This window comes from Natator depressus, chromosome 7, assembly GCF_965152275.1.
Source record: "Natator depressus isolate rNatDep1 chromosome 7, rNatDep2.hap1, whole genome shotgun sequence".
Classification (NCBI taxonomy): domain Eukaryota; kingdom Metazoa; phylum Chordata; order Testudines; family Cheloniidae; genus Natator; species Natator depressus.
In genome coordinates, this window is record NC_134240.1 from 36,342,119 (window position 1) to 36,359,528 (window position 17,410).

General features: G+C 38.0%; 1 protein-coding gene across 12 annotated transcripts in view; it reads left to right on the forward strand.

The window, feature by feature from the left end:
- IQSEC1 (IQ motif and Sec7 domain ArfGEF 1) overlaps window positions 1–10,504 on the forward strand; it is a 695,881-nt gene extending 685,377 nt beyond the window's left edge. For 3 of the 12 annotated variants that reach the window (XM_074958113.1, XM_074958114.1, XM_074958115.1), the window contains 2 exons: window positions 4,474–4,523; window positions 5,856–10,504. In XM_074958113.1, coding sequence (XP_074814214.1) covers window positions 4,474–4,523; window positions 5,856–6,458 — 653 coding nt within the window. In that variant the 3' untranslated portion in view covers window positions 6,459–10,504. The remainder of the gene's footprint in view (window positions 1–4,473; window positions 4,524–5,855) is intronic. The other 9 variants (XM_074958117.1, XM_074958119.1, XM_074958118.1 and 6 more) reach the window with 7 other exon arrangements.
- Window positions 10,505–17,410: the final 6,906 nt, after the last annotated feature.

A 17,410-nucleotide genomic window follows, 5' to 3' on the forward strand; every position in this document is an offset into this window, starting at 1 on the left:
TTACTACAACTGCAAGAGGGCACTGTTCCTGGTAGTCTCAGCAAATATCCCCAATACTTGTACTGTAATAGTATATGAATACTGACTGGCATTAAGGGCTAGAAACTATAAAATATAGCCCAAGTTTAAAAATTGTCCCTTTGCTTCTTGTATATTGCCCCAAACTTCATTTGTTGTCCTTTTTTTTTTTAACACTCTTCCTGCCCTTGAAACCAATATATGATGGTTTTTATTAATCCTTCGTAGTATTTTCCAATTTTCCTCTTGCCCATAGTTTACTCTCTGGGGAAAGACTGCAGGGATCTTCATTACCCCATATGTTCCATATACAGAAGCAGACTTCATGTTGTTGCAGAACCCTTACCCACCAGTAGGAGGAGTCTTCAGGGGAATGGTTCAGGCTCTAAGGTCCTCCCTCATCCACATGATGCTGGAAGAGATTAAAAGGTTCTCTACTCACTCTTCTCCCTTGGGCTGAGGTGGAAGGAGGCAAAACGAACACTATTTGGGGTCTGAGACATTAGAGCTCTTCTCCTGCCTTAGCAGTCAAGATCTCCAGGGGAGCAGAAGGGCTGAATCTGTTTCCATAGAGAAAGTGGTGCAGGGGAGATACAGGACCCTAATGCCACAAGTTTCCTCTTTCCTTGCTATCATTGTCGTCTTCCTTCTGTCCCCACTGGATGTTGGTGATGCCTGGCATGGTTCGTGTCTCTGGATGTGTGTACTATTGCCTGCTTCTATTGATTCTCATTATATACCCCATTTTTAACCAAGTGGATTCTTATGAAAAAATCTGGTACCTTGTGTTTATGTAAATACCCAAAGCATTCTGCAAAAAAAAAAATATATATATGCAGGGATCACCCACACACTCACCCCTGAAATATAGCCGCCACCAACACTACTCCACTTGTTTTAGAGGGGAAATTATTCGCTTCTCCAAGGCAAGGGGAATTTAGGTAGGCAGGATGTAATTACATGCACTGAATTTGACCAGTGTGCCAAGGATAACGCTCCTAAAGTGAAGAGAGCCAGGAGTTTTTTAATCACAAGTGGTCAAGACCATAATTGCATGCCTCAACCAAAAGACTGGATTAAAAGACCCCTAGAAGTGGTCCTTCCAGATTATGATTGTGGCATGTCGGTGAGGTAGTATTGGGCATTTGAACTACCTCTGCTTGTGTCAGGCCTGGCCTCTGGGTAACTAGATGGCAACAAAAACAATGAGGCACCTTACAGACTAACAGATTTATTTGGGCATTTGTGGGCTGTAACCCACTTCATCAGATGCATGGAGTGAAAAATACAGTAGGCAGGTATAAATATACAGCACATTAAAAGATGGGAATTGCCTTACCAAGTGGGGGGTCAGTGCTAATGAGGCCAATTCAATCAGGGTGGATGTGGCCTATTCCCAACAGTTGACAAGAAGGGGTGAATATCAACAGAGGGAAAGTTACTTTTTGTAGTGCCAACGAGGCCAATTCAATCAGGGTGGATGGCAACAGTTTTCACTCCCATGAATACTACTTTCACAACGTGCTGAAGCTAGTACAGTGACTCATTATTTGGTAGATGGCTGTTAAAATAGTTTGCTTCACTAAGAACATAATTTGAATCCTTTTCCAGACTATTTTAGCCAAGAATCACAAACTGAATCACAAGAAGTGCCATTGATCTCAGTATGCCTCTCCCTGGCACAGAGCAGATAGACCCAAGAAGTACAGTACAGTAGTGACAACTGAAATTTAACATTTCCTGTAACATTCTGCATATCTAAGGTCAATTTCTGCAAGGACACAATGGATTTTCATTCATGATTCCCTGTAAGAGCTCACAGAATTTGCAAGTCTCTGTAAGGATATTCTAATTTCTAACTGTTTCAAGTGTATCGAGTTTAAAGTGACCTTGTTTGTACATGTGGAGATATGTTGCAGTAGTGCACCTTAGTGATGCTTACTCAGAAGCAGCATACAACCATCACAGTCCATTACCAACCATGACAGAAGTGAATTGGTCAAGAGAACAAGAATTTAACTTTCAAAGGAGAGGAAAGAGAGCTGGAATTTAATTTTACAAAGAGAGGAATGAGAAACGGTGTTGTGTAACGACCTTCAAAAATGTTAAAAGTAAAACTCAACTTGCTGAGCACGAGTCATAAATTTGATAAACATCACCTAGTTTTATAGCACAGTAGCTAATAATCATTCTAGTGTAGAGTTATGCTATACGTAACAGCTGAATAAGCTCCTTCTATCCTAGAGTTACCATTTCCCTGCAATGCCTTTTGAAGACTGCAGCTCAAAGAAAACATTTTAAGCTGGGATGGATGTAGCACTGAAAAATAGTTTGTAATAAAACGATCCTACGCTGGCAAGGGAATACTCTGTAGGATCTAATAGGTCATTTCCATTTCTGATTGTCTGTCTACAGCCCATAGTGAACCTGTTTCACTTTGTTTTTAAGAAACTATGTCTTTGCTCTTGGAAGAACTTACCAGAGGGCTCTTTACTGTACAGTAGTGATTATTATAGATGTCACAAATATGATTTCACTTTTTTCCTTTGCCCACAGTCATCTCAGGTACATAGACAGATGCTCACCCATCTGTCCACATATACTGCATTCATCACTGTGGCATCTGAACATTTTCACTCCTGCTTTACCTTCAGTGGGAGACCTTAGGTTTTTCTATGTTCCTTCATGCCTGGCCACTTTTATTCACTTTTGCCAGAATAATACCCATCTCCCCATTCAATGGTGGATATCTTCCTTCAGGATTGTGGATTGGCTGGCAGGAGTGATTTGACTGTCACAACCAGCACCATTACTACCAATAAACAAAGAGCAAAATTCACCCTCTGACTAGGCAATAAGAATTCTAAGATAATCAAAACCGCTTCTCTCTCATGGCACACAATACAGTATTGACATGTTTTCGAGCAAGGTAAAACTGCAGTAAAGAATGTACCACAAAGATTTTGGCAAAGAGCTCTTCCAAAGGAATTGCTCATCTGCAAACACATAATCTCAGTTTAAAGGGTTTATGTTGAGAACTGTGAATTGTTGCAAATGTAGGACCCTTAGTCATAGCAAAGGGGAAAGGAATATCTCATTTCTCTCCAGCAACACTCTTTGGAGCAGCAATGGCAGGCTCTAAAGAGAACTGTATCAAGCCTTCCGATACAGAAGGGAGGTTTGCTGTGACACTGAGCCTTTTAAGAAAAGTGGTGGGGCATCAAGAGAGAAATATGGAATGCATGTGGCTTTTGGAGATGCTTGGAGAAGCTGATCACTCCTCATCCTGATGATACCTTAGAGACTAACAAATTTATTTGAGCATAAGCTTTCATGAGCTACAGCTCACTTCATTGGATGCATGATGCTGTAGCTCACGAAAGCTTATGCTCAAATAAATTGGTTAGTCTCTAAGGTGCCACAAGTACTCCTTTTCTTTTTGCGAATACAGACTAACACGGCTGCTACTCTGAAACCTGTCATCCTGATGATGTTAGCTTTGTTTGATCATCCCCTGAACAGAACATTCTTACATTTGTTAGCTTAATATCCAACAAGCTAAATTCAATAAAAATAACTATTCTATGTAGATACACATATTATCTCTGATGAATTAGCTGGGCAGCCCAGTTATTAAATCTGGGTGCATAATCTTATATTTGAGCATCCTGTTTTTTGGCACTTAGCCTCCTAAAATCAGTATTTAGAAGCCAACTGAGGATTCCACATTTAAGGTTTGGGCAACGAACTTTGGCATCCACCTTAGGAAAATTCGGCCCGACTACTTTGTCAGCCTTAATACCTAAATGTAAAGCACTGCACAGCTAGACAAACAAAATCTAGCCATAATGCAATGGCTACATTTAAGTTATTTTTCTTTTTAACCATCATGAAAGAAGATTATATGAAATCCATTGAGGTTCAAAATAAAACATTCAAAGGATGACAGAGATTTTCCATTTCCCCTCCCCACTGAAATCAGAAAGTTCCCCATAATTCAAAACAAAACAAAAGGACACCACCCACAACACTGTTTGAGGAAAACAGATTTATGGACATATTTGAAAATTTGCTTCTAGGAAATTAAGCAATTAAAACTCTAGCCAACAGTGAACATTATGACCCCCACTGCTAAATGTAGAGACTAAAATATACATATTTTAAGATTCTTTTAAAAAAACAACAACACAGTAAAGATGACAACTTGCTTCAAAACAAAAGGATCATCCTTTATAGGATACATATAGGTACAGAAACTTAATTTAATTAATGGCCTTAAACTTTAAGTTTCTGCCTTAGTAGTTACTATACCGGTCTAACTTACCATAATAAATTAGTTCCCCCAAGGCCCCTCTAGTTGCGTTTAGAGGCTCCTATAGTAATTCAGGGAAGTGGATATTTCTCACCCAGGTCTTGTCTCAGTCTCTAATCTATGGTATTGCATGTCCTGGGCAGGCAAGCGTGGGCGTCGCAGCAGTGCAGGATCGCTAGACAGCAATATGGAAGTAAGTAGGAAGTTACTGATGTCTAGCTGGATGTGATGATGTGCATTTCAAACCTTTCTTTTATATACATATTTTTTTGCTCTCTTTCTTCTAACATATAACCTGCCTGCCTCAGATAAAATGCATGCGTAGGCTACTCACTTTGTATTATTCCAGCTTAAAAAACACTTATGGCTTGTTTTAGACCAAGCACCATTTTTGGTTTCAGCTAACCTTGTTCCCTCCTCTGTTCCTGCAAGCATGGTTAAATGAACATGATGTGTCCTTTTGCCACCATTTCGGTCTGATCCCAGCCTGAAGGCCCACTTGCACTTCGTTACACAGTACACTGTTCTATGCTGTTTGATATCTAGCTAAAACTATTGACTTTCATGCTCAGCCATTCCCATTGCTTATTTTCTAGTTAAATTGCTAAATGTTTGCAGTCATGATACCATGGAATTGCACAGATAGGGCATGGGAGGAGAAAATGAATAAGACAGATGAATTCAATGTGGATTTCATGAGATTTCATTCATCTTCAAACCATTTATATATACTGTTCATGTCGTTGAATTCAGCTTGCAGATTTATTTATTATTTGTGTGTGTGTGTTTGCGTTGGGTAGATTGCAGTTTAAATCTAGCACGTTATTCTTAAGTACTGCTTTGTCCCTAATTGTTCAAAAAAAAAAAAATCTCCAAAGACTAAATAGACAATTCAAGGCTAAATAGTAGGGAACATGGGCCATAGGTCAGAAAAAAATCACCACGTAGAAATCTTATTGAAATGAGTTGTAGAAGTATTGTTGCAGTCTAACATATAATATAAAGCTAGGTTTATGAAGCAGCACAACCCTTCCCTACTGCGGTTTACAATAAGAAAAAACTACTTTTAAATTTAAATTTAAAAAAAAATCTATTATGAAATTGGAATGGTAACTAACATTTTGTTACTGTGTGTTCATTTCAGTTTAATTTAATGTAGCTTTTTTATTTTAAGAAAAATGTGACTGGTATTTTAAAATGCATTTTTTCTTTAAAACAAATTCCCAGGTATAATGTCATCTTTCATTGACATTTCTCTTAATTTAAGTATCAGATTTTTACAATAAAAGTATTAAAAGAGAAACCAGATAATGGCTATTAATGTTTATAAGCATTCCAAGAAGGGCATGAATGCCTCAACTGTAGCTTGAAGAGAGAAACTGTCAGAAGAAATTCTGCTATAACACTTAACATAGTCAGCCCATATGAGCATGTAAGGAAGACTTGATGGATCAGTGTGAACTTTTTCTTTTAAACATATTTTAAGATTTTTTTTTTAATTTTCATTTCTATTAATTTCTTTTAGGGGTCCATCATTAGCAGTCCTCACATGCGCCGAAGAGCTACATCAACCCGAGAGTGTCCATCTCGCCCTCACCAGGCTATGCCTAACTCTTCCTCACTCCTAGGTTCCTTATTTGGTAGTAAAAGGGGGAAGCCACCTTCCCAAGGCCATCCACCATCTGGCCCATCGCAGCAGCCTCAGCACCCACCTGTAATCCCGCATCAGCAACACTCTCAGCATCCTTCTGCCATGCACCATGCAGGGCCAGCTGAGGGGCAGGGGCAGACGCAGGCACAAGTGCACACTCACCATTCACAGTACTGTCACATGCAGCAGAACCCACCCCCTTATCATCACCATCACCACTATCATCCTCCACAGCACATCCAGCACACGCACCAGTACCATCCACATGTGCCTCATTCCCAGCATGCAGCACATTCTTCTTACATGCAGCACCCTCATTCACAACATACCCACCCTCCGCACCCTCCATTGCCCCCCCCTCACCCTGGGCACTCTTCTCATTCCCAACATGCTCAGCATCACCATGGACAGTCAGCTCCTCCTTCCACTTCAAGCAGCGCTAAGCCCAAACACAGTGGCATCAGCACAATAGTCTAGAAGTATTTGTCCTTCTAATAATGGTAGTTTTAGGCAGGGTTATAAAGGCACTTAAAGGAAGCAGCAAATAAAATGTGGATTTTTACCCAGCCAAACAATTTTTGACTTCTGCAAGCTTAAGGACTTGCTGTTACTAAATACAACCATTTGAATTAGTGTGATCAATATTGGTTTTACTTATCTCTTCAGCGGAGGCTTGCCTTCTGGCCAGTCCTTATCTTCAATTGCCTTGAAAACATGCTGCTTGCTGAATACAAGTTAAGCTTCCTTTTTCACCAAATCCCATGACAATTTTACATGCATAATAAAAACATAACCTATTAAAAAAAAAAGTGATTCAGAACCAAGTGTTGCATTCTTGCTCTTTTATTGTCAATAGGCAAAAAAATAAGTAGACCTGATATGGTTGATGAAAGTACGTAAGTAAACTTTATGTAATATAAATATATATATAAATATATATATACTGTATAGTTAACATTTGTGCTTGGAAAGCAAATTTTTCAGTCCACAAAACTAGCAATATAGACTTTACAAGGAATTACACTTACTTGATAGAAGGACAGTAACAATATAGCATATGAAAGAGTAGACCAAAAACTTTAAATGCTAGGAATAAATTTCAGACATTTCAGTATTTTAATTTAAAAGTCCTCTAGACATATTAAGACTCTAAGCAATCATTACTAAAATGTGCCAAGTAACATAGTATTTAACTGTTGTAGTAAAATATTGCTTTATATAAATCCTTATTTTTATTAACATAATATCATATGTAATCAGTATTATAACTGCTCTGCTATTTCAGGAAAGCAAACTAGTTAAGATGCAGTAACTATACAGTAGCAACATGGGATGACCATTTACCACTGGTTATCTTAAAGCATTGGTTACACAAATTCTTAGACACTTTAAAGGCTGTGATAACTGTGAATTTACATGATCCGCATTTCTTTTATATGCATATGATTTTATGAACACATATGAAGAGTTACATGAAAGGTGCATGCATACACTGCAAAAACATTCATCTCAAACATGATGAAAATTACAAACACCCATCCTTCTCAGTCACTTCATTTTCCTATTTACCATGACTTGCTCATTTTTTCAGTTAAAATGACCTATCATCTGACAGTGTTTCCAGATGGAACTGCTCTAAAATTTTAAGGTGTATTTTAGTATCTAGTATAGTGTGGTTATTTGGTTTTGGTTTTGGTTTTTTTAGTAGTGTAATTCCATATAGCCATATGCTAGCGGCAAAGTGGGTTCACCATTTTTACTCATCACATTTGTTAGTTTACACAGCACTCAGCAGGCTGAGTTTATGCTCAAACCCTCACTGTCCTACTCCAATTAGTTGCAAGACATCCTATAAAAGCAGGCTGTGCTGTTGTTGTTTGTGTTGTAATCAAGCCGTTTGCAAATTCATATGAGATTTTGTATCCCTGAATCCTGTACAAAGTCATACATGGAGCATACTTTGTAGTTTCAGCATTTTGAGCCACTGCAAGGACTTTACACCTAAATGGTAGAAACAAAGGAACCACAACTGCAAAACTACACCAGCTAAAATGCAAAACTTGAAGAAGGGAAAAAAAGAAGTTCCCGTGTGAGATGGGTAAAAAGAAGTCGGAAAAGAACCAGATCTGTCTGTTTATTTGAACAATACAAATATATAGTAGCGTTGTATAAGGAAAGGATGAACTTTCCGTATTGAGTTACTCTTGGTATCTTTAATTTGGTTTTTCCCCTCCCCCTTTCTCCTACAGTTGATATCCTAATACCAGCAAAACTGCAAACTGAGCACTTTGTTAATCTTCATAAAGAGCAAATATAGCAATCTAGAGTTTAGCCTTTTGCTAAAATCTGTCCATGTTTGTTTCCCCCGTGTGCAATATCTTTGATCCCTTTTGCTCCTATAAATTAATCTTACATGAAATGAGAATAACACAAATATTTTTTAATATCATTCAAGCTATCCTAAATTCTGTGTCTTGCCTTACGAGGCTGATCTGGGCCCTCGGGGGCTCTATTCCTTGCAGTTTAAAAAATACTGTTCTTGTAAGGGAAAGTAGAATTGTCTGCATGTCCTCTAACATTAATAGTGTGAGGCTACTCTCTACATATTGTATATTTGCAAAATACATCAGTGTTACTGTTGATATTAGTTGAAGTAAAGGGATACATATTTAAATATGTCTGCTTTTCTTCATACCTGTGTACCAATAGTAGAGTCTAACTGTAATTTATAGGTTGTTCCAGAAAAGATAAAGATACCATTCAGGTACAAAAGTCTTTCTGAAACCGCATCTTTTAATGAAAACTGCGGTGAAAATGCTCCTCTCCATCGCATACTATATATTCTGAACTTGTTCTGTATGCAGAATTATTGATGTCAGTGAAAGTGCTGTGTGCTGAACAAGTGCAAAATATGTACTGGAGATCTGCATTGTACCATGGAGAGGAAGATTTGGCCCCAGATATGTTGTTTAGTTAGCATGCAATGCCTTAAGTATTTTAGCACTGAAATATTTCACATTTGTTTGGTTTGGTTTCACATTACCCCTTAGGTTCATTTAAGAAAGGCGTAACAACAAATAGCCTTAGATTTACACTGTGGGCCAGGTTTTAATTTTGGCAGGTGCAATTGATGACGTGCAAAAGTTGTCACAAATTTTGTACATGCAAGAAACCATTTGCACATGATTTTTATGCGCGCGCGCATACACACACATACTGAGGAGGGCCTACTTAGTAGGCCCACTAATTCCACAGGGAAAATCAGAGGCCATCTTGTGGCTGCTAAAAGTATTGGGTCCTTTTAAGAGCACAATATTTGAAAACTTTCTCATAGTTTAAAATCATTGGGAAGAAACACAGTATGCTCATTATTTCTTTCTTTTTGGAACTAATTACCTTTAACAAACGTCTTGGTGTCATATAAGTCTTAAGAACCTCACTACTACTACTTTAGGAGAACAGCCTAACATGTCAGAATACATCTGAGATTAATAGTTGCACACAACACCACAGATCACGCCTAGAATGAGAAGATGACCGTATTCTGTTACTGTGTGCATTGGAGAAAATGAAATAGTAGACGTTGAAAGGTTTTAGTCCTATTTCCTTATTGATTAAAAATTAGCATAGATCACTACCGGGGCCCATGTTTCTCTGGTCCCATGAATAATGTGGCTAAGTAATAGTGTCAGTTTGAAAGAATGAAAGGGAAACCTAAAGAATGCAGATCACAAAAACCACAGATCTTTTCTGGGACAACGATCAAATATGTATTTGGGTTTTTTAATTTTTTTAAGTTCATGAAATGTACAACAATGTAAAAAAACCAAGTTCATCCTAATATAATGTACGTCTTGTATTGCTAAAACAAGTCTTCAAACATACAGTGTAGAATGATTTTCCCATCATGTACTGCATGCAGCAGAAGCCTCTTGTTTCTTGATAAAATGAGCTGAAAGACAGTCAGCAGATATTTAAACAATGAATCTTTAGATGTTGACTTGCTGTTCCATATGAAGCTGTGTGTTTTCTGCAGTTAAGCATGCATTTTGCTGTTTCCGTTGTAAAATATCATTGCACTTGTTGCCTGCAAAATGAGTTAGTGTGTATATAGTTAAAAGAAAAATGAAACCAATAACAAGATTAAATTGCGGGGAGGGGGTGGAGGATGTTGGAAGTGGGACCAAGTAGGGGCAATAGATAATTCTCTAAATTGTATATAGTGTGTAAATTAGTATTACTATAAGTCTGCAGTCACTTTGAGGTTGCATACAGTACCTATCTCCTGCTAGGAACTTTAATCCAGCTTTGAGTTGTATTAAACTGTTAGAATTAGGTCTTGAATGCAGACTGTTAAAGACTTCAGGAAACATTATGCTCACAAGAAGCTTCTGTTCTGGGGAGGCTCAAGACCCATTTTGTAATTGCAGGGAAGAAAGGAGTGCTTTCATTTTAATATGCATTCTGTTTGTAAGTAGTAACAGGCCCTATCGATGTAAAACTATAACTGTGATCATGTGGAGAAATCAAATAAATCATTTAAAACTCTTTCTGTTTCTCATTTTTGTGCAGTGGAAGAACATCAGTTCTGCAGACTGGAAGAAAAGAAAATCATTTCAAGTGAAATGTTGACCCCCTGAAGTCAATGGGAGTTTTGTAACTGACTTCAAAGGGGCCAGGGTTTCACTTTGAGTGTTTAAGTTAAAGCTGAGGGGCGAGAATTGCAATTCTATTATCAAAGTTCTGGTCCAATCACTTAAGGTTTTGGTTTGTTTAATGTTCATGTGGATGAGTGTACTCCTTAAGAAAGTTAAGGAGCAATGCAGCTGGTTTGAGCTGGACAAAGCGAGAGGTGACACTTGAGCAAGGCTCTTCACATGACCCTCCTAAGTCATTTTAACTTAGATATGTGGGAACCCAGTCCTGATGTTTCATCTTAAACAGAAACTACCTGTCATGACCAACTGGTTTTGTGCTGTGGACAAATCGGGGGGGAGGAGGGGAAGGGTGGGGACTATACCAATATCTATAGTGAAAGTTTAGTTTTATTGTGTATATTGTTGGTGATTTTTGTCTCTTTTAGAACCTGACCTCACTGAGGACCTGATCCAAAACCCATTGCAGTTAATGGGAGTCTTTCCAGTGGCTGTCAAAGATACATAGATTATAAGGTTAGAAGGGACCATTGTGATCTTGTATGACCTGCATAACACAGGCCACAGGATTTCTATTCGTTAATTCCTACTTCAAGTCCAAATAACTGTGGTTGAGCATATCTTTTAGAAAAACATCTAGTCTTGATTTTTATGATTTCCAGTGATAGAGGATTCACCACAAGCTGTTTGTGAGTTATTCCAAGGGTTACATACCCTCCCTGTTAAAATGTGTGCCTTATTTGTAGTCTGAATTTGTCTAGCTTCAGCTTCCAGCCGTTGGAACTTTTTGTACCTTTTGTCTGCTAGATTGGAGAGCCCTCAATTATCAAATATCTGTTCATAGGTACTTATAAACTGTGATCAGACTATCCCTTAACCGTCTCTTGAATAAACTCAATAGATTGAGCTCCTTGAGTCTTTCACCATAAGGCATGTTTTTCAATCTTTTAATCATTCTTGTGGCTCTTCTATGAACCCTCTCCAATTTTTCAGCATCCTTTTTAAATTGTGGACACCAGAAGTGGATACAGTATTCCAGTAGCACTCGCATCAGTGCCAAAAACAGAGGTAATATAACTCCTCTGCTCTTCTTCAATTTCCCCATTTATGTAGCCAAGGATCATTTTAGCCTTTTTGGCCACAGCATTACACTGGAAACTCATGTTTTACTGTTTATCCATCATGTCCTCAATTTTTTTTTTCCAGAGTCCCTGCTTCTGATGATAGTCGCCAATCTTGTAAGCATGGCCTATATTCTTTGGATCACGCTTGAGAGTACAGGAAGTCCATTCCAAGCAGCAACTGGGTAGGCAGGGATTCACCACCTCTGTAAATGGTATATCTGAAAAAATATGTTCCTGTTATCATCTATACCTGAATCTGTTTGTTGTATAGCTTATCTTCCAAAACCGCAAGATGACCAAATTTATTTTCACATCTGACCTATGCAGGATTTGAGGTTAGATTCCTCCCATTGCTTTAGTTAAAATGCCTTGGAGAGTTCATTTGTTTCAGTTTTTGTTTTTCCTATTTTATTTCCCTGTTTTCAGGGGAATTATAATTAGTTTATAAAACCTCAATTAAGACTAATCTTGGCATATAAGAGTTCTGTCTAAATGTTGTTTTATGTTCGCTTATTTATTTATTACAAATTACAGGAGAATCCTGAGTTGGTTTGGGGAGATAGCTGTGACCTATTTCTGAATTACTGTCACTGCAAGAAGTATATTCTGAACAATGATTGTTTGACAGGTAAGTACCCATACATCATAAGATGTCACCCACAGCTCCCCATTGTGTTGCATTAGAAGATAGTTTGTGCTACTACTCTGCCATATAAGCTCCTGATCTCATATCTCATTTACTGAGTAGAGGGACATCTGCAATAATGTAATCTATTGGTCATAATATGCCAGTCCTGAGAATTGCAGTAGTTTAAAAAAGTCTAGGTAAACCTGAGTTTCCTCTCCAGGGCAAGGGCGGTCTGTCTCTTACTATGTGTATGTACAGCGCCTGTCACAATGGGGTCTAGAGATGTCTCAGTTGAGGCTCTAGGCACTACTATAAAAACAAATAATACATATAACTTTTCCTTATCTATCTTATTTGAATTATTTTAAAAGGAGGACCTAAATAGCCACTAACTCCTAATTGCCTGCAGCTCCCCGCCTCAGTTGAAGCCTAGTCTTCAACCATTTAGGATCCTCCACCACTGAAACCAAAGGAAATTAGCATGTTCACAGGAAGTAAAAGCTAGCAATTCTGGATATTGCATCAGCAGTAGCAACAGCATGAAATTTAAAGAAAAAAACATAGTGTACACAAGGCTTTTGTTACAGTCCCACTCATGTTTTAAACATTTGGCTGATGATTGACATTTTTAATGTACTTTTAGGCTGAGATTAATCTCAGGTAGGTGTTGCAGATTTTGAAATATCTCCCGCTGAGCTTTCATGCACATGCCTACTTGGAGAAGGGTTCAGAATAAACAGTAATATTCCCTCACACCTGAGATTACAATCTAGCCCTAAAATAAGAAAACATTCCAAGTTTCCCAATAGAAAAATCAAACATTTTGGAACACAGAGCTCTAGTCTTTGAAATCTTATCTTCAAATTTATTCTCATTTTTGTGCATTTGATATACATATTATACGGTAATGATATTCCGAGTTAACTTCTATCTAATGCCAAACTCTGCAAACGTGCTTTCAGACCGCAGTTTTTAAAAAGGGCAGTTTTATAACCATTTTCAGTGTTGTCTTGCACAACCAGGAAATACAGTAAGTATAATCCTAAATTGGCAGGGAGATTGTGTAGATGACCTAATCAGTCTTCTCATATTTTATTTCTGTGATCTGTGTGGAAGTCTGTATTGTTTGTTTCTTCAAATACTTGGCAACGACCAATTAGGGACATTCACAGGAATTCTCTAGTCAGGAGCTTTATGTAGAACAGTTTTTAACAGTTGCCATTTTAAACTACATGAACATTTACTAATTTATTTTGAATATATACAGAGGTTGCAAGAAGCTACACTTAACACTTAGTATTCATGAACTGCATTTGAAATAATTTAGGGTCAACAATTTCTCCCTTTTTTCATTCTATCTTTCACAATATTGCAGACATTGACTTACAGAATTACAGGCGCAAAATGTTTTCATTACTTTTTAACAAACATTATTGCTGACCCTGAACGTTGTTGATGGAGCTGGAAACATACTTAGCAAAGACATTGTCTTTTAGCCTTTCATACAATTGCTCAAACAGTTGTCACTAGATGTCAGGATTACGCTCCTGTTAGCATGATGTGATAAATTGTACTTCACCAAGTATATTTACTGACCAACTTAATTGTATAATATTTAACAATGTATTACAAGAACATGCCACACTAAATCTATTACAGACTGGTATGCTAACTTCTTTATATATAGTACAAGCAATTTTTTCATCAGGAAGCGTCCCATGTACTAGGACTACTGAGTTGCCATTTAGAAATAGATAAGCTTCCTTGTAGCTTTCCTTCCTTGAAGCTAGGCTTGAATTCTAGACAACGAGGTGGAAGGTCAGTAATTTCTCTATTATTGGATATGCTCACAACGAAATTATTATTAGGATGCAAAATCACATCTACATTTTCACCAAATCGCCAGGGGAACATTAACGCGTAGCTGTTGCATAATAAAAACCTCTGGGACATGAAATTGGAAAATGGACACTAATAACACTGGATGTAATAATACTTAATGTGGAGGGCCTGATTCTCCTCTCTCGCCAATGTAATTCAAGAGTAACTTCACTGGACCCAATGGAACGCTACTATGAGGGGAAAGCTGGGCCCACAAAGACACAAAATCCATCACTTTGTGATTTAGTGACATTCCCTTGAGAATTTAGGATCCTCAAGCAATTAATGGATTACTTTGATTCATAAAATTAACATTTTCATCTGCGACTGACATAATCTTGACCTTGTGTTTTTCATGGCACCTAACTTTCAGAACACTATGTCTGAGGGAATACATGTGAATGGGAAAATGCTTTATAAACATGGTGCAAACTGATCCAGTATACTGTATGGTAAAACATAGGTGGTTGTAACTTGCAAACTTCTTAGGGTGCAAACTGTTGTACATGTTCCAAATGCTGTAAAATTAAATAATAACTTGCATATACATTCATGCCATTCATCCCAAAATGCTTTACACACTAGACACAGGGATCACTTTATCCCCACTACAATAAAACAGAACTGTGACCTCAAGCATGTCAGCTGATCGCAACTGTTATGGTACTGGGTAGAGAGAAGCCAGTTCTGAGGCACCTAGAATTTAAACTACGTCGTGCTTTACAGGACACAAGTAACACCTAGAACTGCACCTGGAAACGAATTGGAAGGCACTGCAGATCACCACAGGTGTCATACGCTTATAGAGAAGTGCTAATAGTCTCAGTGCCAGGAGGTAGGAAATCCTGAGGACCTTAGAAATTGCCAAGGTTATTTTGCCACCATCTTCTCTATGGTGTTCCCCCAAACAATGGAGATTAGAAATCGGGCAATAATTCTCAAGGTTATTTTAACCAAGCAATGCTATCTTGAGCAAGGGCCAACAATTTCTGCTTTTATGTCAGTTGTGCTGGTGTTTTTCTTGCAACATCAGATTAAAACCCCAAACTCATTTCTTACAGGCCAAATTTTAAATCACTCTTGAGCTGGCCTAGATTCAAATCCAAGACCTAGAAGTGAAAGGCTGTTTATCCCATTACAAGTCCCTTGAGCAGCCCAGTCCCTTACAAATTTTTATACTTAAAAAAACAAAGAACAAAACCATTGTTCCTAAAAGGCTAAGTGTGAAATAGGAAATGGTATCTGCATAGTTAGTTCATAGCCTCCTGTGACTTTGGGAGAGGTGAAATTGCTCTACAACCATGATCTAATAAATACACTTTGCTGTTGCTACATTGGTTAAGTAGTAAGAGTAGGTGCAAAATTGCAATTACTTCATTGGTTTTACTTCCTGCACAGTCTCTTTTTTTAGTCTTGTTTCAGTTATCTCTTTAGGTTGCACCTGCTGTTTAAGTGGGGACATATATTGGTATTTCAAGCGCATGTGTACATTTTTCATCGACTTTTTAATGCCTCGGAGATATATTTTATAAATCCAAAATAACCTGGTGGCGTTATTTATTTGTTTTTTGAGGGTGGGGTAATAATGTGAGATCATCAGATCTTGTGGTTTTCTAGCTTTATACAGCATTTAAACAGCTGGGGGGGGGGGGCAGGAAGCAAATACAGACAAATTCAGCTGCATTTGGCTTAACTTCATTACGCCTACTTCCAGTTATATTTAGATTCCTGTGGAATACACAACCCTATTATGAAGTGAGAGTTAAGATTTTGTTAATACAATTTTCAGGTTTTGAGTAGAGGAAATGGGGATTTTCAATCACATCCAAATATATCATGGAAATAAAATTTCCCTCCCAGAATATAAAACACAAGGCCAAATTCTGTGCTGCTTACTTAGGCAAAACTCCCATTGACTTCAATGGAAAGACTGCAGGGTCAGACACATAATGTTGGGAAATCTCAGCTAAGGCCCTTTCCTGAAGAGGTCTCAAATCCAAATAATATTTGAACTAAGAGCACTTTTGGTACAGACTGTTCTGTACAAAACGACAACTCAAGAATGGTTGCACTGTGCAGTGAAGTACTCAGACCTAGTCAGCTGGTGGGTTTCATTATTTTTACCAAATTCAGGTCCTTTAATTACTGAACTTTTGGGAAGCAAAAGCTCATTTTACTTAGCATTTTCACAGTAACCGAGATGTGAAATTAGCCGCATGGTTCAGAAGACATATCAGCCAGCTGAAATAAACAACTACCCCAGAGTAGGGTAATAGAGAGAGAAAACTTCTTAGTTGTGCAATAGGATAACATCGACAGTAACTTCAGCTTTCATTTGTTTCCTTCCTTTATAGAGATAGTGATTTTAACCCACACAGATAATAAACAAAGACTCTGTTGTTCTCAATATGAATTAACTGTTTCTAAAGTTAATGAAGATTTATGCATTTTGAAGAGTGGAAAAATATTTCATATCTACACCTATTCATTACCGCTGCAAAAAATAAGACTTTTAACGAGTGGTTGGCAAAGAAGTGTGAAGCTCTTTTTATCTTAAGAAACAGCGAGAGCAATCAATCTGCAGCTGCTCCAACTCAGCAGAGTAATGTATTGTAATAACGTCACAACAGACCAGAAGAATTAGGTAATTAATTCATTCCCATTATAAAACAGCTTTTAATTAAGAAGTAATGCACCATTACCCGGTAACCCATTGGTTATGTGCACTGTTACCCAGACATGCACTGTGACTCAGTAACACATTGGTTATGTGCACCGTTACCCAGACATGCACTGTTACCTGATAACAACAGAAACTGGGAGTGGATGGGTCATTACACAAAGTAAAACTATTTTCCCATGTTTATTCCCTCACCCCACCCCCCACTGTTCCTCAGATGTTCTTGTCAACTGCTGGAAATGGCCCACCTTGATTATCCCTACAAAAGGTCCTCCACCCCCCCACCCCACCCCGCTCTCCTGCTGGTAATAGCTCACCTTAAGTGATCACTCTCGTTACAGTGTGTATGGTAACACCCATTGTTTCATGTTTATGTATATAAATCTCCCCACTGTATTTTCCACTGAATGCATCCGATGAAGTGAGCTGTAGCTCACGAAAGCTTATGCTCAAATAAATTT